Here is a 24,821-nt window from a genome sequence, read left to right as displayed (position 1 = left end):
GGCGCTATACTACGCACATGGCACCCTTTATCGTTAATATTCACGCGAACCCAAGGCGTCATAAATCCTTTAGCGTAATATGAGACTACCCTACCCCACACCTAAACCTAACCATCACAGCGCGTGTTATATTAACGATAACGGTTGCCATGTGCGTAGTATAGCGCCGTTTTGTCATTTAGCGTTCTATATGACGCTAAAGGATGAGAATGCGTTGCACCTTGGGATGAGAGCGGGATGCATATTCTGGCTGGATATTACACAAATGGTGACAACAGAAAGTGTAGTGACAAAACGTGCTCTGTAGCGCTGTTTGTTTGCCGTCGGCTACGGTAGAAACATGACGTCACAATATGTCGACCTTCATTGAAGGGGGTGCCAGCAGTTATGTAGATATAAATACCTCATTCTAAGATGATAAAAACATTACGGTTTATTAAGTAAGTTCTTAACACACCACTTAAAACATAGTTATGGATGTCATATTGCATTTCTGTAAATAGATACTCAAAATATTTACACATTGCACCTTTAATGTAGCCTTCTTTTTTATGATGCCATTTACATTAACAAGATTGCCTCGCCCACTGGCTGAAAAACACTCCCAAAGCATTATGTCCCACCACCATGCTTAACCATGGGGATGGTGTTCTTGGGGTTGAATGCTTCTTTATTCTCCAAATAAAAGCCATATCCCTATTCAAACAACTACATTTTTGTCTCGTCAGGCCACATATTAAATTATCAAAAGGTCAAAAGGCTGCTTCTTTGTCCAGGTCAGCTTTTGCAAAGGTTAGGCGAGCTTTTCTGTGCTTGCCTTGAAGAAGTGTCCTCTTTGGTCGTTGTCCATGGAGGCCAGCCCTATACACTGTCTGCCTAGAAATGTTGGCACCAGCATTACTCTACATTACTCATTGGATTCTCCTTAGCCTCCGCACTACCAGTCTTGCCAGCGCAGGGGTCACTTTTGGCTTCCTAGCCCTACCATGGTCCTTTTAAATTTTTTTACAGTGTGAAACTCTGTAATTAAAATATTATAGTATATTTTTGTATGGCCTTGAGGTCTCTGAGACCCCAAGCAGAACATAAGGGTTAAGTATAAGGTGCTGTGAAACATCACGTTAATAACACACTCAAAGAGAGATGAGGCAATTACATAGTCATATTAAACCTGAAAGCACTGACCCAATACACTACGGGGTATGTACCCATACACCACAGGCCTGTGGCTCTAAAATGCACACATGCAAACACACAGTTAGCTTTGGTCGGCTGCACATTACGCAACGATTTCCAGATAAAGGCTGAGATATGTAGAGACAAGCTTCCACTCTAATATCAGGTGTGCTTTAAGCGGCTCCCCATCGCTATAAGAAACTCTGACCTTTTTATGCAAGCAAAAAGGGAAAGCAAGAGAAGCAATGAGAAAGAGAGATGTTTCATCCAGCAAAGATTCCTATATTTCTTTGCCCAAGTGATGCTAACAAGCCAAGCTTCCCTGAGGCACTCTGGGTAAGAGATAAAAGAAACGAACTGGAATCAAACTGGAATCAACTGCATTATTTTCTCCTTTCCACCCTTTTCTCTCACTCTCTCTGAAAGCTCATATCACTCGCACACCTGAAACCTGGTTCTTTCCCCCATGCTTCTTTCTCCAACATTCACTTGTATCACAAATGTATCCCATCATTCTCGGTTCCTCTGCATGTACATGCTTTTCTCTCCCATCTCCCTCTGCATTTCCCGTTTTCGTTTCATCCTCTCATCTACCCCCATCCCATCTATCTATCTTGTTTTTCACTGCTAAATGAACGATAATGAGGTCGGTTGTCTCTGGGGTGAGGTCCCTTATGTAAGCCTATAAAACATTCACATGTTCTCAATCCTGCGCAACCTACTGCACTAAAATAGTCAGAGAAAAACAGGAGGTTGAGAAAACGAATGAGAAGTTGATTGAACTCTCCCTCTCTTTCTCTCTACACTCCCTCCCCTTCCTTCCCATTGTGTAAGATAAAACAACCAGCTTGCAAATCATTAAGATTTTGGATGCATTTCATGCAAATTACATCTGAATCCCTCCATGCACACTCACACAATCCTATCTCAGGTCTCTGTAGCAATGCACTTTCATCTCTCTCAAGCTCCGTGTGACAGGGCTGCGTTCACATTGCAGCTGAATGTGGCCCAAATATGATTTTTCTTCTCACATGTGACACAGATGTGTTTTTTTTTTTTTTTGGAATGCCAGTGTAAAAAAAAAAACAATGTATAATTTTGATCTGTAATAGACATCTGGGATCTCATTTATAAAGCGTGCGTACGCACAAAACGGGGCTGGAAACGTACGTACGCCAGTTTCCACGCAAAGTTTGTGATCTATAAAAAACTAACTTGACGGAAGAATGTGCGCACCATTAAGCAAACTTTGAGCCGTGCGTACACACATTCTGGAGACAAAGGGAATTGGAGACACTGATGGTGAGCTGTAGTTAAATGTCTTTATGGGTCACTTTTAGAACGAAAATCTAAAGAAAATTATAGTCTATAGGATACAGAAAGATAATAGCCTACGAATAAAATTTCACTCATCAAGCCAATCACTTGAAGCCAATATCCATCCCTTCGTGTCCGCGCTAGCAAGCGCGTTGGGCCGTTTAGTGAAACTGACGCACACAATCTAACGGCAGATGAACCTTAAATCTTCATGAGTAGGCTAATAAATAAAGTGCACGTTCTCAATAACAGTCTAAATAAATGAAATAATGATTTAAACTGTTTTACTTCTGATAAACATTTAGATTAAATATGCCATTCTCGTTAATGGAGTTAAACACTTAAACTACATGAAATCATTACTGAGAAGTTACAAAAAATATATACTCAATAAATAGAAATATAGGCTATATTTGTTGTGGATGCAATGCTTTTGAACATTTTCCCTCTGGCATGCAGTGTTTTATGATAATAGCAGATTGTCTGAGAAAATAGTTCCATAATCCACAACCATGTCTATCTGTTTGCATTAAAAATATAAATTCATTAAAAATACTATTTGGCCAGTTGAAAAGACTGAGAAAATCTTTCTCTGAAATGTATTTGACACTATTTGACTTATTCATTCAAAAACAAGGCAAAGATATAGGCTACTAAAAAAAAATAATAATAATTTATTGTGACACGGCACATCTGTATTTCATATTTTCCTAACGTCTTGTACGTTAACATGGTCTCACGTGGATGAATAATCACATGCAAATGATATGCAGATGAGGATATGCATATTTAAACTAGGCGTTGTAAGCTCCATATATGGTTATTTCGGGGAGGAGACGCATGTGTGCGCATTCTTCCGCTGACTGGGATTTATAAAGGGAATTCTGCGCAGGTTCTGGCGTACGGACGGTTTTATAAATCTGAATATTTTTTGGCGTACGCCATTTTTGGCTTTCCGGCGCACGTACACTTTTAGTAAGGATCCTACGCACAGTTTTATAAATGAGACCCCTGATCTTTTGAAATGTGACTTTAGTATCTACAGCTAGTATACAGCTATATAGACATCTGCCTTAACACGCACATGGACTTTAATGACATCCCATTCTTAATCAGTAGGGTTTAATGTGGAGTTGACCTACCCTTTCCTGCTATAACAGCATCAACTCTTCTTTTGTTTATGTCCAAAAATATTTATGGACATTTTTGACCCTTTTTCTAGAAGCACAGTGAGGCACTCATGTTGGATAAGAAGGCCTGGGTTGTGGTCTCCACTCCACTTATTAATCCCAAAGGTGCTCTATCGGGTTGAGGTCAGGCCAGTCAAGTTCCTCCACACCAAATTTGCTCATCCATGTCTTTATGGTCCTTGCTTTGTGCACTGGTGCACAGTCATGTTGGAAGAGGAAGGAGCCATCCCCAAACTGTTTCCACAAAGTTGGTAGCATGTAATTATCCAAAAAGTCTTGGTAAGCTGAAGCATTAAGAGTTTGACTAGAACTAAGGGGCCAAGCGCAACCCCTGAAAAACAACCCCACACCATAATCCCCCCTCCACCAAACTTTGCACATGGCACAATGCAGTCAGGCACATACCGTTCTCCTGGCAACCACCAAACCCAGACTCGTCTATCAGATTGCCAGACAGAGAAGCATGATTCGTTGCAACTTGCTCCAGAGAACACGTCTCCACTGTTCCAGCAAGCTTTACACAGTTGACCGTGAAATATTTAGTAGTGAAGAAATTTCACAAATGGACTTATTGCACAGGTGACAATTAACGTATCGCAATACCACACTTGAATTCACTGAGCTCCCAATAAGCGACCAAGTCTGCATGCCTAGGTGCTTGATTTGTATACAACTCGCCACGAAAGTGATTGGAACACCTGAATTCAATGATTTAGAGGGGTGTCCCATTTTTTTGGCAATATAGTGTACATAGACTCACTGGCCACTTTATTAGGAACAGCTGTTTGTTCAACTGCACATTAACACAAATATCTAATCAGCCAATCACATGTAAGCAACTCAATGCATTTAGGCTTGTATACATAGAGACAATTAGGTTCCATGCATCAGAATGGATGTTGTGCTAGACAGGCCACTCTGAGTATTTCAGAAACTGCTGATCTACCATCTCTAGGGATTACAGAGAACGATCTGAAAATGAGAAAATATCCAGTGAGCGGCAGTTCTGTGGGCAAAAATGCCTTGTTGAGACCAGAGGTCAAAGGAGAATGGCCAGACTGTATCGAGCTGATAGAAAGGCAACAGTAACTCAAATAAGCAATCTTTACTTCTTAATTCACAACACGTCGAACCTTGAAGCAGAAGCTGCAGCACAAGACCACAATGAGTGCCACTTCTGTCAGCTAAGAACAGGACAGAGGCTACAATTCACACAGGCTCACCAAAATTGGACAATAGATGATTGGAAAAATGTTGCCTGGTCAGATGAGTCTTGATTTCTGCTGCAACATTCTGGTGGTTGGGTCAGCATTTTGGAGTAAACAACATAAAAGCATGAATCCATCCTGCCTTGTATTAATGGTTCAGGCTGGTTGTGGTGGTGTAATGGTGTGTGGGGTATTTTCTTGGCACACATTGGGCCCCTTAGTACCAACTGAGCTTTAACATTAAAGACCACAGCCTACAGTACCTGAGTATCGTTGCTGACCATGTCCACCCCTTTATGATCTTTATTTAAGAAAACAGTTATTAAGCTGAATTACTGTTCAATCTGTAAAGGTTTTGTGTGTCGTGCATTTTGCAACCCGGCTAGTTATCAACATATTTCGGTAATTGTGTGACATCGATTGTGTGATGATGATATTATTTTAAAAATGATAATGAGGATTAATTACATTTTGTATTATTTTGGTGACAACTCTCAAATTCACTGTGCTGACTGCTTATTGCATTTCTTGTAAGGTAACTTATGCATGACTAGAAGAAGACACGGTTGTCACAGTCCTTCGTCTGCACCATCCTGTCTGCGTCTCCAGCACTACACTTCCCATGATCCTCTCGTCTGCACACCTGAACTCACTCCCTCATCAGCCTCCCGTTCAGCGTCCTGTTCATCTGTTTCACCTGTCTTCACCTCATTATGTTTGATTCTTCCATGTATTTAGTTCCCTCTGTTTTATTCAGTCCTTGTCGGTCGATGTTGAATGTTACCCTGTGTTGCACCTGTTTACCATCTTCTTGCCTGTTATTGGAATTAAAATTATCTTCGTGTTAATCTGGACTCTGCCTGATCTTCTGCCTGCTCCACACCGTGACAACGGTAAGTTGGCTTTTTTTAGGCTGATTTTACTTTTGGCGAGAGAAGAGGATGAGAAGGCAAAGGTTCAAGAGTCATGGTTCACTTTAATATAATTTAATCATAATAATATTAATGTCCAAATTCTATTGTTTGCCGGTGTTTAAAATTGTTTGTACAATAAAACGTTCTCTAGATTGATGTCTCCTTTCTCTAATACCGCCTGTCATCATCTAGCTACAGTGAGTAGTAAATCATGGTTTTGGTCATTAGAAAAAAATGAGCCATTTGAGATAAGGAATTCAAACATTAAAATGCTTTATATATTAAAATACAAAGAGATTAGTGTTCCCTCACTATGTGCTTACTCTAAGAGGTTTTTTTATTTGTTTGTGTGTATCCCCCAAGTAAGGTACTAATGATCATTTGACAGTTTAAGTCTTCAACTGTCTTGAACAATCCCATGACTGTCTGCATACAAATGTGAGTCAATCACCCAAATCTCAATGAGTTTAAAGCTTGTAGCTGCTGCAAAAAGGTTGTTTGGCTTCTTTCTGTGTGAGATGTGTTCAGCAGAAAGACTGGGAGGCTGTGTGCTTAGTGATCCGACCACCGGGGACTGTCACAGGCCAAGATTACAGCTAATCCACCATGATCCAATGCCTCGACACACACACCAACAATAACGTCTCTATGCATACACACCAACAACAATCACCTCGCTCTGCAGAAGACCCTTGAACACTTACACATTAGCCCCTTTTACACATGTAGTCTTTACTGGTAAAGAACCATTAAAATATCATGTGTGAACAGGACTTTTTAAAAAATCGGTTTTGGCAATTTACCAGTATGAGAGATTGTACCATTATACGTACATACGTAAGAAGTCTGTTGTGGGCCAATCATAAAGTAATTATGGAGATGACGGTTTTAATAAGAGCTGTTTTAAGCAACGCTGGTTTTTAATATTTTTTCTTAATATAAAATATATATATTTTTGTAAATATGCACTAGATAGACATATTTGACCACTGCGCTGTGGCTCTGCAGTTAGATACTATCTTTGTGTCTTGTGTTTTTAAAGGGACACTTCACCCTTTTGCATGAAGCTTTGTATCTTTAGAAAAATGTATTCCCTTATATTCCCCTGAGATGGGAGAAATAAGGATTTAAGTGTTTTACTTCCTGTTTATTATGAAGTAAAAATATCGTCATTTTGCATCATAATAAGTAGGAAGTCACATTTCATTGAAAAGTGTAGAGACTACAAACATTAGCTCCTCATTATTCCAGGATGTGGGACACACTCACCCTACAGGCCTATTACAGATCAGTGGGTGGAACTTCACTTGCAGATACTGAATCAATATCAGCCATCTTGTTTGGAAGCTAAGCTAACAAGAGCTGTGGAGATAGGAAGTTATCACAATGACGGAAGAAACTAAAGATGATATGGAAGAAGAGGATTTTGAAATTCTGCTGCTCGAATCCGATGTTTGTGGCTATCTTTACGAGCCTCAATATAGTGAAGAGCAGCTGAGGCTGATGGAGGAACAGGGGGCGGCTGCCTGCCGCGGTCGAGGAGCCCGGACTGGCTCTAGATGAGGCGGACTGCTGTGCATGTGCACTCGCTGCGTGCTACGGACACAGATAGAGTCCATCTGCAGAGAATTCCAAAGATGGCAATTTCTCCTGAACGAAATCTCTGAGTCAGACGAGCACACGGCCATTTGTGTTGTGAACCATCCTAGTTTCGCCTGACTGAACGTCCAGGTATCATGCAGTAATTCACCATATAGAAAGAAATACAAACGAGGAGTAATTCACTAATGAGTTTGCCATGTAACAGGGTTTGTTGTTGTGGGAAGAAGGAGGTGGGAACTGGCGAACATTTAAACATTTTAATAGTAAAATGAACAAATACAAAACAAAAGTATAAGCCAGCAGCCCCTCATTGACGACTGTCAGATTGTTAATAGCCTACATAATGTTTTTCAGCAGCTGATATTTTATATTTTGGCTAAGGTGGCCGAGAAAGCTCAACACGCTGCAACTGAAGAACGTTTCATCAGTTTCACAACACACGTGATCTCCAAATACTTACAACACCACCCAAATACAGAAAAGCGATGCAAAAACTCAAAACACAAATACAGAAACGCGCTGCAAATAACACAGACCACAATGAGAAATGTTTCCAGGGGAACATGATCACTGATCTATATAGACCTTATGCACTAGAGACACGTGGGCGCCTTAATCTTTAGAATATTGTCTTTGAACTTCAGTTTTTGCGGTCGCTCTGTATATTTCTATGGCATCACTGTCGAGGAGTAATTAGCTGGTGAAGTGGATTTACTTATTGTAGAGTTAACAAAAGTTATCATGAGCATTGTAATGTTTATAAGCATTGTAAAGCAGATGTCTTAACAAATGTCGACCGGGATTTTTTTTTTTACGAGCAGTTCATTCATACCAATCATTCATACCTGTGAAAATACAGACCGGAAGTCAAAAGACAACCAGCGCAACGCTGAAAAGGGGTGGGGCTACATAAGGATAGAATGAGTCATTATATAGATCACTGGTGCTGGTGCTTACAGTTTAACTGTTTAACTCTGGGGAAGTGGTAAAATGAGCCTATTTACAAAAAAAGTGGAGTATCCCTTTAACTTCTATTGAATCCGTAAGATTCCCCTTTCCTTTAAAATAAAAAAAGGAACTGCTGACATTTCTACAAACTAAATCATGATGATGTACAGCATGTGCTGTGCAAACATCTAGTTCAAATTGCAGTTCTAGGGCAGACCTGTGCATGTACGTTCATGTGTGTGAGCATGTGTATATCCGAGGGAGAGTGAGAGATTTTAAAGAAAGAGGAGGATTTGAAAATCTGTGGCTCGTAGACATGTGTGTAATTTAACGCAGTATTGATCATGCTACAGGACTGTCAGGTCAAGGAATTCCGCCTCCACACACACCACAAATGCACAAGACACAAACAAAGCACATGGGCCTCTAGTGAGATGTGTGTGGCTTAATGTTTAAAATGCTGCCCAGATGCTTTGCGCATAAAGGAGGGATATTAAATAAATAAAAGGGAAAGAGGATGAATAATCCTGTTAAAGATCAAACAACTCCCTCTCCTTCTCTCCCCTCTACAGTCCCTATGGGAAATATAATGCACACGCACACACGCACACACACACACACACACACACACACACACAAATGAAAGCGCACATAGAACCCAATGACAGTGGTATTCCCTGGTCACAACAATGCATGACTGCATTTACCTGTGAGGAAAGATTAAAGGGGGAAGATGACAACAAATGTGAAGAAGATGACAATGTTGATGTTGCTGTTACTGATAATGCTATGGATTTAATGGTTTTAGCTTGAATCACTATTAATAATGCTCAAACATAGCATTAGCAACTTTATAACCATTCAACTTTGGCACACAAATCATCCTGCACCATCTTTGCTGCATGAATTGTGCAGATTATTGAGGTGTGCTACTACCTAAAATTGTTTCTTCTAAGCAACTAGACTTTATGAATATGAATAAATGTATTCATATATATATATATATATATATATATATATATATATATATATATAATAAAAAAAAAAAAAACAGATTTAGCTACAATAAAGGAAGACACTAAGCTATATCTAGAGACCAGAATGTTATAGAGACTTTTGATTTAACACCTAGCAAACTGAATAGTGATATTCTGGCTCTGGCATGTATGTTTCCAGCACGGAGGGAAAATCTAGTTCTTATTCTTATTCTTATTACATCTGTTGTTGAAATGATGCATGAGAGCAAATGAAATGCATCGAGAATAAAATATAGGAGTAGATAAAGAGAGATAATCTTACTTGATAATCATACTTGCAATTTTCTCTTGGTGCACTTGCTTCTTAAATTTGAGGGAATCACTCATCTTCAAGGAAGCTGCATGTGTGTGTGTGGTTGGGTGGATGGAGGTGGAGAATTAGTTTAAGTGGGTTTCTGTTGCTTAGATAAGAACCTTGTTAAAATGCTTCACAAACAGAGTTTCCATAACTACAGACACATTTTCAAGCAGAGAGAGGTCATGATTAGCACATCAGATTGGTGTTTCGCACTAGAATAAAATGGCTACATGTAAGAAAATCGAATGCAACAAAATGTATTCTTAAAGGAATACTTCACGTAAAAAGAATAATTCTGTCATCATTTACCAACGCATTCTCACCCCAAGGCGTCACCTTTGACCATGCTTCAATATTTGACGTTTTAGGCACCCTTTAGTGTCAGTTACATGACGCGATCCTATGGCGTCATCTAACTGACGCTAAAGGAAAGCGTCAGTTAGAGGACGCGGTTAGGTTTAGGTCTGGGGTGGGGGTAGGGTTACACGCGATCCTAGGGCATCATCTAACTGACGCTAAAGGGTGCCTAAAGCGTCAGATATTGAAGCATGGTCCAAATGCTTATCAAGGCGTCAGTTAGGTGACGCCTTGGGGGTGAGAATTGGCTGCATTTACTCACCATCATGTCATTCCAAACCTATATGATTATTACATATATGACACAAAAAAGTGGTTTAGGATAATATTCGTGCTGCTATAATTATATTCAAAATATTGATATTGCCTTTGAGCTCCATCAATTTGAAATTTTAGAATCATGGAAAGAAAAAAAAATGTAGAGAGATGTATTTAATACAAATAAGACATACATGTATGACCAAAGTTATTTTTTCTATTATCATAAGAGTTAAGAATAAGAACAATCATCTAACTGGACTGAACAAATCTCCTCCATCATGGTGACTTGGAATTGATATTTGTTATGGAATTTGTTTTCCTCTGCAGCCATAATCCTTGAATTTACATAATTGCATAATTCAACATCTAACAGAAAAGAAAAAGACAGCACAGGTCTAGTCTTAAGCCTCGTTTCCTCGTTAATTCGCCCCCAAATTGGCCCTAACTAGGTCTGAATAAATATTCGTCCTCCGAAGATATTCTGTAATCAATTATGAAATATGCTAATCGACTGCTGTTGGCCTTAAGTTATCATGTTACTGTCACTAATTGTAGGTCACCTCATCCCTGGAGGTCTCCTAACGTTCACTCACAGTCTTTGTCACTCTTACTCTCTCCTCCTGTCTCTCTCACACTCTTTCAACCAGAAGGCAGTCCTCCTCTGTGATATTAGCATGGAATGCCCGACCACTGGAGTCAATTACAGTAATATTAAATTAACCATTGTATCTCATTTAATTCAAATGTTCTGCTTTAACAAAGAGCCATTTAAGTATACGGAGTATATCTTGCGCTTACTTAAACTGGAACATCTTAATAAGACTTGGCAAAGGCCTCTGATCAAACGCAATAAAGCAGAAGCACGCTACATGCTGTCATCCTGCCACAGGTGGGCTAGCGCTGAATTCGATAGACTCGTGCAGGATTCCAAAGGCTCTCATGCACAATCAAAAGAAACCTTGAAATGAGTCTAAAAAGCCAATTTGGAGTACCGTCGTAAAACAAAAAGAGCTTCTGAACATGACAGACTTCTATAAAAATGGCTTTTCAGCCTTAATTACGATCAATTCACCGCATTCGGAAATAAATACAAGAGTTTGGTTGGAAAAACCAAGAGGTCTGAACAAAAGTCCTGTTTTCCATTAAACGAGAGAATGAGAATATCAAAGATGAAACAGTTATTTGTAATTGAGAGATAGGGTATGCTTGGAGGGATCTAAAATTCATTTTGACAATCTTGATTGGTTCTTTCCACACAAAGGCCCATTAACAGCCATTCTTTTAAGAGGAAACTCGAAATGTTGGTTTCTAATTTCCCATTCCCTGCTTGAATTTGAGCCGGTAATTTCTCTCTCTGATATTGAGGGCAAATGCAAGTCGGTATTTAGTGCAACAGTAAATGGCTGTTTGCTTTAGACACTGAGAGCAACTGCACCCCAGTAAAACTGTCATGTTGACTTTGAGTTACCACTGCTCTCTCAGACACTTTGTGTCTTTGTGTGTGTGTGTGTATTTGTGTGTGTGTGTGTTTGTGCTGGCTTGACGCCATGCAAATCCAATCACCCAGACCCATAAAGTGTGCATTTCCATTTCCTACTGCTCTCTGTAGAGACAGAAAGAGAGAGAGCGAGAGGAAGAGGTGGAACGGGGCTCCTTTGCTTCGCAGTGCTTTATGGTTATAGCTGTTTTGAGTAGGTATATTCATATAAAATCATTATGTACCCCATATTTCTAAGCTGATGTGTTTTGGGCCAAACAAGTGATTTTAATCTCCCATAATGCACTGCAGCTCTTATTTACTGTTCCCATGGAGTCTTAACCACTCTCTCGGATCAACGATCGCAACAAAACGCTTTGTCCGCCTCTAATTTGTCTTAGTCAGAATGCAACAGGCAAATTGAGGATATTTCCATGACGACGCACCGTGCCGAACCGGGCGTCCTCTTCCCCGCCCCTTGTTTTGACCTTTCCTCGACCTCACACTGACGTTTCCGAGTTTCCGCTAACCTCGAGCAGGTCTCTGTTGGACAATAGCACGACTGTTCGTCCCTGTTTTTTTTCCCATACCTCCCATCTCACCTCTGCCTCTGGCTTGCCATGGTGACGGAGGTCGAGCCGGTTTGCTGGGCGAGCAGGTGGCCTTTTAACCAATGGGAGAGAGCGATTTTCTCACAGCTCGCAGGGGAATAATGGAAAAATTCAGTCGACTAAGATGGAGAAAAGAGGGATTGAAGTCTTTTCTGTCGTTAGAACTCTTTCATTTGGGCCTCTCATTATGAGAGAGGGCTCACGGGTCACAGTAACAAGACAGCAGGAGAAAAGAGAGAGACCTGAGAGAGAGAAGTGAAACAAACATGGGAATAAAGAGAGAAAATCCTGAGGCCAGAGCACGGGCTAATCCATCATTAGCATTTAAAAAACAGACATAGAGAGATTTAAAAAACAGACATAGAGACATTGAGAGAGAGCGAATGGAACTATAGTGTGCTTAATGAGACAGGACGAACTGACACTTTGAGTGTGCTTGCATGTGTTTGTGAATGTCAGAGCTGCGTTGGTTTGTTCTTTTGGAATTTCTGTCATTTATAATGTCAAACTTTAACTGTCACTGCTTAAACACACAGATTTCCATCATTAGATATACAAACATCTCTCGCTCACACATACTATATCACCCCTTAACCCTTAAAGTTTCCCTCATTATGCTATACCAACACTTTACCCATAAAGTTTCCTTCATTAAAAAAGTTTTACATCGGCAGTACATCAATCTAATGTAGTTTTACATCTGCAGTATATCAAAAGCAGGGTTGCCAACTTTTGAGTTTAGCTAGGAATGAGAATTACGGAAGGTGGGAGGGGGGGGTTGTATTGTGTTGTATTGTTGGAAGTGTATTGTGATTGACAAAACATTAGGTAACTAAAAAGAATTTCATTAAGTTTAGTGACAACATGTTACAATGTTTACATATGTTTACACATATATTAACTGGTAGCCTACTGTTTTTGTTAGTGCTTTACACAAATTTTGTGATTTCAATTGATAAGCTTGCAATACAATTCATGTGAATTTGTGCACACAAATACAACGAAAATGTGATTGGTACAGACTGGTCCGATGGTGAGGTTGCAGGTCTTCATTGGTTAAATTAAAACCCATACCTTGTCAATATTTGTGTTCAGCTTTATGCAGAACGAGTGGCGTATGACATCAAAATACCTTGAGAGTGACTCAAAAGCACAGCTTTCGAATTGATGCCATAAGACTAAGGAGAGACATTGGCGCAGCATGTTAGCTTCTTGTGAGATTTACTTGGGCAGCGTGAGAGCGTGAGACAGATCCTGAAAAGTGTGTGTCACACCGAATGCGTGAGAGTTGGCAACCCTGGAATCACGTCTTATCAGTAGGTATATAAAAGCTGTTTTATTCTACATGGCGCAGGTCGCCTCATGGGGGACGCCATGCTGAGATACTACAAGCCTCGGTAGTCTCCATAAAAGGCTGGTTTTGAATGCATTTATACACTGGCATAAACTGACAACATTTGCATTTTGTGTGATGGTACATCCACACCACTAGATGTCAGTATAAGGAGAGAACGACTGGCGCAAACAAAAATTTTAATAAAAACAAAGCAAAAACGCACCTGATGCACATTGTTTCTCCTTAAAGTGTAAATTGCAGGTTAAATTTTTCACAAAGATAATGCAATGTACTTACTAAACATAAAGATAAGAACCGCCCACAATTATTTTTTTTGTTTGTTTTTTATACCAAAATGCTAGCCTGACTTCGTCATGCTCATATTCTATTCAGAATATGAGTCTGATACCACTCCATAGGGCTTTGATTATGAGGCGTGTCTTAAATCGAACCAGGAAAAAACCTCTGCACTCAATTGGATAGACCTCCAACCAATCAGAGCAACGCAGTAAGTATGTTGAGCGACTCATAGTTGTCAACAGAACTAAACTGCAGGTCTCTGGAAAACGTATTTAAAAGAAAAATGAGTGTTAACGACCATTTACAATGGAAGACACTAAGCTATATCTAGAGACCAGGTTATAGAGACGTTTGACTAAACACGGTCATTATTATAACTGACGTTCTCTGCTACTTTCTATGTTACTTTCTCCCGCCCGCAACATTTATGTTTTGTCCCGCTCCCACCCGCAAAAAGACTTTCTGTACCTCCAAATACTTTAAAGTAGCCTACGTGCCACCATACACATCAGCATAAATGCTCCTGGTAAATTATTTGTTATTAAAGCATTTAACCCACAAACCACACTGTTATACCATAAAAACAAGCATGCTGACCTACAGTTATGCATGGTTTGGCCTGGCATGAACGCAAAGTGCGCTCCCATAATAATTCCTAAAAAGCTGACATCAGTACATTGCGATCTCACAAATCTCTGTTATTACCAATTAATATTTCAATTTATCTACACGTTGTCTGTTATAATTCGAGGATTTGCCAGTATACAGAATTCATCAATGAACAAAAAGTCAGTTTTGAGCGGTGAGGGGAGTCTATCGTAAATGCTTCTGATTGGCTATTGCGTTCCTAGAAATCAACACACATATGTCTGTGATTGGCTACATCACTCACTGCTGCAAACATGTTATAAATAGAAACTCTCGCCTGTAAATCGTTTCTATTTTGTTTTAGTTGTTCTTGATGCTTTTCTGCAACATATGAATAAAAATGTTTTCGTTTTTATGTTTTATTCATAGATAGTTCTAGATTGCGGGAGTCCCACGAATTGTTTTATTCTCCCAGTCCCTCAACACGAACACATGGTCACCGCCCATGCTCCCTTGTATGACACCATCACCCAGTTACTGTAAAAAACATGCTACCTTTGAAGAAACCCCAATAAATTTGATTTTAACGCATTTTAAGATGATTTAAGATTTTTTATGAGCACTTTAATTGACACATTAATTGGTTGTGTTAGTTAACCTGCAATTTACACTTTAATTTTGTAGAAGTAGAGTTAAAAACCTTGCTGTATTTTTATTTATTTATTTTTTTTGTATAAGTGGTTACTCTGACCAAAGAGATTTGAGCAAACTTGATGTTCCTAAATACTTGTATGACTACTATGTTTTTTGTGAGAAATGTTCACTGTATTTCTACAAGGGCAAGGATAAATAATATATATGTACTGGTTTAAAAGTGTAGTCTGGAAAAATTCGTTTTTTTACTCGAGTGCAGTTGCTTGGAATGGACTGCCAGAACATTTAAAACAATCACAAGGCATGGCCCTTTAGAAGAGAAGTAAAAAAAAAATGGCTTTCCAATTAGGATCCCATAGGAATTTGTAGGGTGTGAGTTGCTTTTTTAAAAATTTTATTCCCACTGGAACTGTTCGTTCATTTTATGCATGTAGAGGACCACAATGGAAATATGCCTGTGGCTTCTTTGTGTTTTTTATCCTCAACAAATTGTATTCAAATGTATATGAATTGCCTCTGGCATGATTGTATATATTTATGATTATTGTTGAATAAATCAAATCAAAATTTCCACTGCCTTTAATCAAACTGATCATTTCTGTCGGTCATTTAAAACGTCTATTGAAAAACAGACGTAAATTTGAGCTACTTGCATCTTATCTCGCACTGTCGTTAACTGAAGTGAAGCGTCGCGTTGGGATTCGCGCTCAGCTCGCGCTTCTATGAACAAAAATCCTGCATTCTTTGATTGGTCTCACGAACATTTTGATATTGACGATCAGATGAGAAGGTCAGTTATCATCGCGATGGGAGAATCATTGCAGCAACAAATTAGAGTTAATATTACGGGTACAACTCTAACGGGGTGTTTTTTTTAGTCACGAAATTGGATTAGCAACTAAATGATGCGCATCGGAGGGGATTTAGAAGTGGGTATACGCAATGCCGACTGAAAAGGAAGTGGGTATACGCCGTATACCTGCGTATACCCTGCACTACACCACTGCTGATGTGTGTCCCCACCCGTGATGTAACGAGGGCAGGGAACCACACAGCGTCTATAATCTTGCTTGCCATAAATATAGACAGTGATATATATTTATTTTCTTGGCTTTGACAAACAACAATAAATAGACAAGGACAGAGTACAGAGATCGCTTGCTGAAGGCTACAGAAGCTGTCGTGGTCTGATCTCAAGGGTGCTTTATAGTTTCCTGCTCGATGACGTCACTTGACGTCCTCTCTCATTGGACTGATTGTACAGACGCTTCACGACGCAATCACGCAGAGCGTTCCCATCACGTTTGACAACGCAGATCGAAGTTACCTTAAAAGGGAACTTGGTTTGCCACAGACTTGTCCCACTGCCTAGAATGCAACTCAATGTTTTTTCAAGCAACTCTTATACATACATATTTACAAATATATTTACAGTGGGTCTATTTGCACGAGATTAGTCTATTCCCTGAGGTAATTTTTCCTGACCTTTTTACAGAAGGAAAAAGTCACTGTAATCTTTACTGACATTGTCCGTAATGATTACTGGCACATTCAGAGAGGACTAAAATCACTGAGAAGCTCTGGCAATAATTACTTTACCCAACCTCTCCATGTTAAACTAATCCTGTCCGAATAGGGTTTAAGTGACATATTGTTTACAAGCTGTTTTATTGACGTCTTTCCCTGGTTGATACACTGACTGAGTGATTACAAAAGACATTTTGGTAGAGTGTATTGTTTCTTTCAACATGCCTGTGACGTTCATTCATGTTTATTTATTCTTGCTATGACTAGTAATGAGAAAAAGATGATCAGTTAATGTGCAAACCATTCTGTCGCTTGAACTGAGGCGCTAGGCATCACGCCGAATTAAAGAAAACCAAAATGCAGGGCCAGAGTGGGGCCACTTTTCAGCCCGGGAGTTTCAGGCCCAAGACCGGCCCACTTTTCTCATGGTGGTGGAAATTGGACATATGAAGCAACTGTTCAGCTCTAACTATTGTGTGATTTTTATTAATTCCATGGTTCAACAATAATGTAAAGGTTAAATAATAATTCACTTAAGCGGAGAAGTTCAGCTTCTATAATTTCATGGTCATTATCATTTTTCTGCATGGGTATCAAACTGTGGTAATTTACTCCTTTACCCACTTCTGAACAAACAATACATTTTGGTTTATAATGCACCGTCATATACTGCTCTTTCTTAAAATTACAGCGGGTTTATGGCTATCTAATTTTTGTTCTCCTGTAAATCAGAAAATACTGTCAATAACTTTAAAAATATTTTCACCATGTTTTTTGGAATAAAATGTTATATAAATCAGGCTACGAATAATATATTTACAAATCCCTCAGTAAATGTCTTCATAATATATATATATATATATATATATATATTATAAAAGACTGGAAAGTTTGGCATATATAATTGATATTGACGTAGAAAATTCGGACTTGGAGTATGAGAGAAAGGTCATATTGAGAATCACATTGTCAGAAATTGGCATCAGCCAATGAGTTTGCGCATAGAGTTAAATCCCCCCTTTATTTTCACGATTGGTTGCTGATAAAAAGATATTTGGATCCGACAGCATTGTACAGGAGAGAGCTTTCTAATGGTATATGTGATGACAGGGTGCAGATCGACAACTTCTGATGAATTTATGAGAAAAAAAAATTTGAAAAATTTGACAAAATTTGATACCACTGACAGTACAACCTATTAAACAGACTGCACTTTATGCCCTCACAGCCTTGTTTATGTCAAATTTACCATGACGTCTATCCTGACTAATGTCCATTTGCAATGTTTTTTTGTTTTATGAGGTCTTGCCCTTCCTTGAAATTACCAAATGTTCTTTTCACAATGAATAATATTATGCAAAAATCTTTTAAAAATGCACTATTGAATTGGCTTTGTAAGATTGGAAAAAACTGGTTGAAGAGACCTCACCACTGGTTTATGAGATGGACCTTGCTGCAAATTAACATTTTGAACATCTCACACACACACACTTCTTCCCCACATCCCCCACTCTTGCAGAGATGCACTCACATAAGAATATATATGGTTTTAATTTGAACAACTATCATACAGTTTTATACATGCGTTCAGTATTATTTGAAATGTCTACAAGTGCGACTGGTACAAGTGTTCTATTTCCGAATTAGAAAAACAAAAGGTAATAAGGTTTTTAAGAGTTTAGGGAGAACTGGCACACAAAAGAATGTGGTCTCTGGTCCTACTTCCAAAAAGTATAAATTCATGAATGCAAATTACCACTATTAGCAAATGGTCAACTTCTACCCCCAGTAAGTCTGATGAAATGCAACTTTCAGGGCTTTTTCTGTACCTCAGATCAGCTCAAGAATGCTGAGTCGCCAAAACTCAGCATTCATGTATTTCATAATGTCGGATGGAACATGCGTGAGACCTTCACCTCTAATTGAATACCGCAATTAGATCGAATTAGACGTCCTTACAGCTTCAAATCAACTTAAAGAGCACCTATCATGGATTTTTGAAAATGACTGTTCATGTAGTGTGGAATATAGCTCTAAGGGAATGAAAACATCCTGCAAAGATTTATATCTGAAAGTGCGTCGTATATAAAGTTATTGTCTTTCAAAAGTGAGAGTCGACTCTGAGTCTATGATATGATTTGTTTTTGAAACGAGTCATTAGCTGTTACGTCGTGACGTAGATACAAAACATTAGCTCATTGGCCGCTCCCAACAACCGCACGCGCAGATGGGAGTGTAAACTTGAAGTCTAGTCTAGAACACATTCAAAAACTTCAGCTGAATAGCATCATGTCGAGAAGACGCCGTGTTCTACATTGCAAAGACAGTTCAGCCACTTGTGTTCATTGTCCAGGGACGAGCATGTGAAGAATCATTGGTTAGAGTTCATATTTGCAACGATACCACAACAGTATAGCCCGGTTGTGTTCTCATCATTTCAATGACGAATCATTCAAAAACATAAAAGAATTCAAATGTGGATTCGCAAGCCGGTTGTTCCTGAAGGAGGGCTCAGTATCCAGTGTATATGGATCAGGTTCGTCCTCCTACGAATCACAATCTGTAAGTAATATTAATATTGTTTGCTGTTATGTTTTCTGTAGCATGCTCAATATAGTTATATTGTGTTGTGTGTGTTGTGTACACTCCGCGCAGCTTCTAAGCGGGGTAAAGTTAGTTTGTTTTTGATATTCACCAGACATTCTTTGAAAAATGGCAATTACCTCCTAAACGACTTAGTCAAATATGACTTCGATCTATATAATGAGCACTGGGAGTCTTTGAGCAAATCGGGTAAAAATAAATACATATTCTAAGACAAATAAAGTGTTTTTTATCCTTGCATGCACGTTAAACTGTTTTTGGGAACTCCCAAAACAAAAATAGGAACATTTCAAATGCTATGATAGGGGCTCTTTAAATAATTTATTTCGAGAAGAAGCATCCCTCCTCTTATAAGAATGACATTTCCCCCCTCATCTCTCAAATCTCTTTTCATAAATCTGCACTCCAATCTTCATAATCCACAATGCAAGACAATTAGAGCTTGATGTTTCATAACCAATCAGAACACGGCCCTGTTCAATTACAGCTGTGAAGTCCTTTAAAACACATCAAGAGGAACGCACGCTGAGCTGATGAGACGTGTTTGTGTCGTTCAAAGTCACACACACACACACACACTGATGTTTGGGCCATGCCTTGGGCCTCTGCTGAGATGATCAGATGGAAAAATAGGAGTTATTTCATCTTCAGCATGGAGAGAGTGATGTTGATGTGTCTGACATTTAATAGTGTCTTGGAAGCATTGATTTTGAAGCATCACTGAGCACAAAACAATTCCAATAAAACTCTCTTGTTGGTTTCAACATATTTTCCGATTTCATTAAAGGAATATTCCAGGCTACTTTCGGTCTTGGTCCTTGGACAAAAATATAAAGCTTGTGCTTTTATTAAAACTGTTATTTGAATTCTATGCGTTACCTAAGTTGAAAAGTTGTCAGAATCATCCTGTTGAGGTGGGACTACTTTTCCGGGTGGATGAACTTGTGGTCATGCATAAGTGATGAAACTCCTGTGAGTGCAGTTTCTAACAGTTGCTCAGAATGGATTTACTGCATACTGCATAGAGTATTATGTATTGTATACTGCATACTAATCTTTTTAAGTTTGTGAAACAGCATCCTGTATGCAACTGTCACATGACCTCACTTCAGGGAGTGGATTCACTTTTGCGATCAAATAATGAGCCAATATTTTTCACAATGGAAGGACAATGGAAGGTTAATGAAAATTGAGCACATTGCATTGTGGGATACCATGAGAAAGTAATGTGTAATTTAAATTAAGAATCAAAAGTTTGTATTACATACTATATTATGTAAATATAGTGTGATTTACGATGTTTGTTTGCAGGGCTGTTTTTTTTTTGCCTGGTTTTTACTGTCAATGTACTATTTATTATACATTCTTTTTTCCCCCTTTTTTTTTTCACAGAGGAGCGCAGCAAAATTATTTGTGGTAATCAACAGCAAGCCACAGATGTTGTCCTCAGACATTCCTAAAAGAGGAAAGCCAGCATGTACCCATTTGAGTACATCTTTGTACTAGACATTACATCCAGCATGCTTTCATCACACATGCAGCTGTCGGTGGCAGTCCAGCACCACTGTAATTCTAGACTGCCTTAAAAAAAAAAACAAATCTTTAAAGTACTGTACCTTCAACACCCCCTGGTCAAAAGTCTCTGTGAGGCTATGCTTTAAGTGATCTCAAATGTGTGCATTTCAAGTGTCTTTTCAAGGCTGCATTGAAGCGTGTTCTCTTAAGATGACTGTGCTCTGAAACATGCATTTTAACTTCACCATGAAATCAAAATAGACTATTTACTTACTTAAAGTTGCATTCAGTAATATGGTGCTCATTAAAAAAAAAAAAAAGTTTTACACCGGCAGAAATGAATAGTACTTGCGAATAGTACTTTACACTCACATGAGATATCATTAGCCTAACAAAACGGTTTTATTCTACATATGGTGACCAAATACTGCTCATTATCTCGGTAACCCTTTTATTATCAGATAACCTTAATGGAACAAATTAACCATGTCTGACTGTGAATAACACATTTAAAAATGCAATAGGTAACTAACACTTGTTAGGGTACAGTGAGATGCCAATTTAAGGGCAAGACAACCATCCAACATAAATAAAAACTTGACCAAAGTAACATAAATTTACTTTATATTGTGACTTACTGTATATCAGAGTGAAATGGATCACTGAAAAAAAAAAGAAAAAAGAAAAGAAATATAGCGCAGGGACGTTTAAGCAGACTGAATAATTAGATTATTACCCAGCATACGTCACCAAAGAAGATTGAGCAATGATATTTTAAGTAAAAATGATGAGGTCAAAAAAAGAAAAAGAAAAAAAAACATACATGGACAAATTGTTCTTAATAATATCATTGACAAGCATTTAGGGATTTCCATTTTATGCTGACTGTGCAGGCTTTTGTGTAATGTTGGATTGAATTGGATAACCCAACCAATAACCAAATAGCAAATTTAGGGTTTTAGCATACAAGCATTCAGATCTGAATCCACTTTTCACAATCCAATCAAGTCCTTACAAATAAAATCAACTCCAATTCTATATTTTTTTTTTCCGCTTGAATATCCAGTTTTAATCGGAAATAAGGATACTTACTGAAGTATAATGGGTTGCGAATGCCATTTTATGCTGACTTTACGCCAAGGTACTGAAGTTGTCCTCAAAAGACTCCAGCCAGTGTCCATCAGACTGTATATAATAACTGTTCCTTTAGCCAACGCTGAAATAGGGTTCATATTTTTAGATTATTTTCAGTGAACGCATTGAGTTTCAGTAATTGAGTAACTCTTTTTTTTTTTTTTTTTTGTGTTGCCATTATGCTCCAGGAGAAAAATTAGCTATCTGGAAATACAAACTTTTGGTCCCGGGGAACATCAAACTGCAGCTGAACTCGTAACACCTCCCTGCACCTAATTATCTGGAGAACGTGGTGGTCTTGGCTCACATTTTGTGCTTTTTATTCCAGTCAGTCACACACTCACACACACACTTTCTCGCTCCCTTAAACACCCACACCCACACACCCTCCCTCACACACACACCCACACCCACACACACATTAGAGTATCACCTCTGACAGATGGGCTGGCACTGAGCTCTTCCCAACCTGTTCCCTGTTGCAAATTGTGTGTTTACACGTGTTCCCATTTGTGTGTGTGTGTGTGTGTGTGTGTGTGTGCAGTGTGGTGATTATGTACATGCCTACTTGCGCGTAAAGGAAAGCACACACACACACACACACACACTGTCTCAGCACACAAAAATGACCTTCACCATTAATGCTGCATTAAATTATGCTTTAATATGTACAGTCACATGGCCCGTGAGAGTGGTTAAGCATAGCAGCTTTCATTATGCCATGAAATAATATTTGATGTTGCACTTTAATGCGAAGAGCAAGCCCTCTGTGAGTAATGAGAAAGATAGTGAGACAGAAATTGGACATACCTGAGCCTCTCTTTGACACCACCTTCAGAGTCAGAGACACAGAGACACCGCAGAGAAGGAACAGCACTGGGTTGAGGGCTGTCATCTTCCTCTCCAGCCTGATGGAGAGAGAGCGAAAACAGACATGTCATACTGGCAACATACTATCAGCTACCCATGTACAGACCTGCATTTGCTTTTCTGCCAAACACAGGGTTTAAAGGTGAAGTGTGTAATTTAGTCAATGTTAAAAACCTTGTAGGCTGACTTCCTGAAGAGGGTAAACACGGTGATGCTGTCAGATATTGCTCTGTTAGTTTGAGTGGCACGACATTAACTTCTGAATTTAGGGCAGGCTACGAAATATAGACCTTATTCAAAGCAGTGCAATCTTCGATTTTTAACGGGAATGAAAGCGAGACGAGGGATAGATATATAGTACACCTCTTCAGTGGCTTGTACTCTTATTTATAAATGTGTTTTTGAACTGTTCTGCTGATGAAACTGCAGAAATAGCTTTCCAAGAAATGTCAGTAGACAAAAAAAAAAAAAAACAGAATTGAAGAGTTCAGATGCAAAAGCCTCTAAGTGCCATTTGAAATTTTCTTCTAAAATGAAAATTTGTATCAAGCTTGTATATTTAAGTTAAGTAATTTCACTTAAATGGCAATGAAGATTACCTATTAATTGTCATTTAAGTGAAATTACTGAACTTAAATATACAAGCTTGATAAAAACTTTTTATCAGTCTGAAAGTCTGTAGAAAGTACTACAGACTTTCTATTTTGTTCTGGACTAGTCCACCTAGCAACCACACAACAGCACACTAAAAACAACTAAAAGTGATTAACAAAACAACTAGTAAGTGATTAACAACATTTATTATGCTAAAGATTTTTAACTTTAACTATATAAAATGGATAGTTTCGGTCCTTGTTTATGATTGACCGAGCGTTGTAAAATACTCTATAAACCTCTCATTACATAAGTATTACAGTGCCACTGCATCTTTGTGTTGCTTGTCAGCCCTTCTGCTGAACATTGCTAAAGAACTACATAGCTTGGCGTAAGAATTTTTATTATTTATCAATAAATATTTACATTTTTGTCGATTGCTCTGTTTATTTTATGAAACCTCTCCAGGTATAACTGTTTCCGGTCTTCATCGTGCCTAATAATGTCTCTTATTTCAAAAGCACTGTAAACCAAACCAAATTCTTGGGGCTTATTGCTTTAAAACACCACTCAGAATACCTTGGCAACCACATAGCAACATATCAAAAGAACCCTCAGAATAGCAACCACCCACTACCCATTTTATTCAGAAATGTACAAATCTAGTTGTTCATACTGACCGTATCACTCAGAATACCCCAGTAACAGAAGAACCTTTTAATAAAATGATTGATTTTAACACAATCGGAACACCTTAACAACCGTCGACCACTCGCCATACTGTATTCAGTAAATGTAAACATTTTTTTTGATGACTACTTATTTACTATTTTTGATTTGTGAAAATTGGTTGTTCATACTGCTAGTGTTGTCACAATTTTCTATACCACACAGAGGAAAAATTGCCACATTTATATAGGGCATTCAGTTTGAACAGTATTTTTTATCTAATTAAACTATTTCGTAGTCCTCCTGATAGCTCTGAGAGAATTTTACTATATTTTATTTTTTTTTTTATAAAATATAATAATATCTTTATTATTATTTATAAGACATAAATATATTACTAATGTAATACAACTGCACTGTAAAATTACATTTAAAAATGTATATTTCATGAATGTATATATTAATAATTTATAAAAAATTAAATATCAGAATTTCTGAACATAATGAAAATGGCAAATGGCTTCCATGCGTGTACACTTTTACGTTCTACGCTCTTTCTACTCTACAGCAAAAATCTGGAAAATGTAATTTCCCTGGAATCCAGACATTTTCCCAGACATTTCTTTTTATTTCC

General features: G+C 38.4%; 1 protein-coding gene across 2 annotated transcripts in view; it reads right to left on the bottom strand.

Moving 5' to 3' along the window:
• il1rapl1a (interleukin 1 receptor accessory protein-like 1a) overlaps window positions 1–24,821 on the bottom strand; it is a 96,423-nt gene that overhangs the window by 59,402 nt on the left and 12,200 nt on the right. For both annotated transcript variants that reach the window (XM_039655854.2, XM_039655855.2), the window contains exon 2: window positions 22,865–22,962. In XM_039655854.2, coding sequence (XP_039511788.1) covers window positions 22,865–22,949 — 85 coding nt within the window. In that variant the 5' untranslated portion in view covers window positions 22,950–22,962. The remainder of the gene's footprint in view (window positions 1–22,864; window positions 22,963–24,821) is intronic.

The sequence above is a fragment of the Pimephales promelas genome, chromosome 7, assembly GCF_988280905.1.
Source record: "Pimephales promelas chromosome 7, fPimPro1.hap1.1, whole genome shotgun sequence".
In the NCBI taxonomy this organism is placed as follows: domain Eukaryota; kingdom Metazoa; phylum Chordata; class Actinopteri; order Cypriniformes; family Leuciscidae; genus Pimephales; species Pimephales promelas.
The sequence above is the reverse complement of the archived record's forward strand: the minus strand, read 5'-3'. Positions and strand labels throughout refer to the sequence as shown.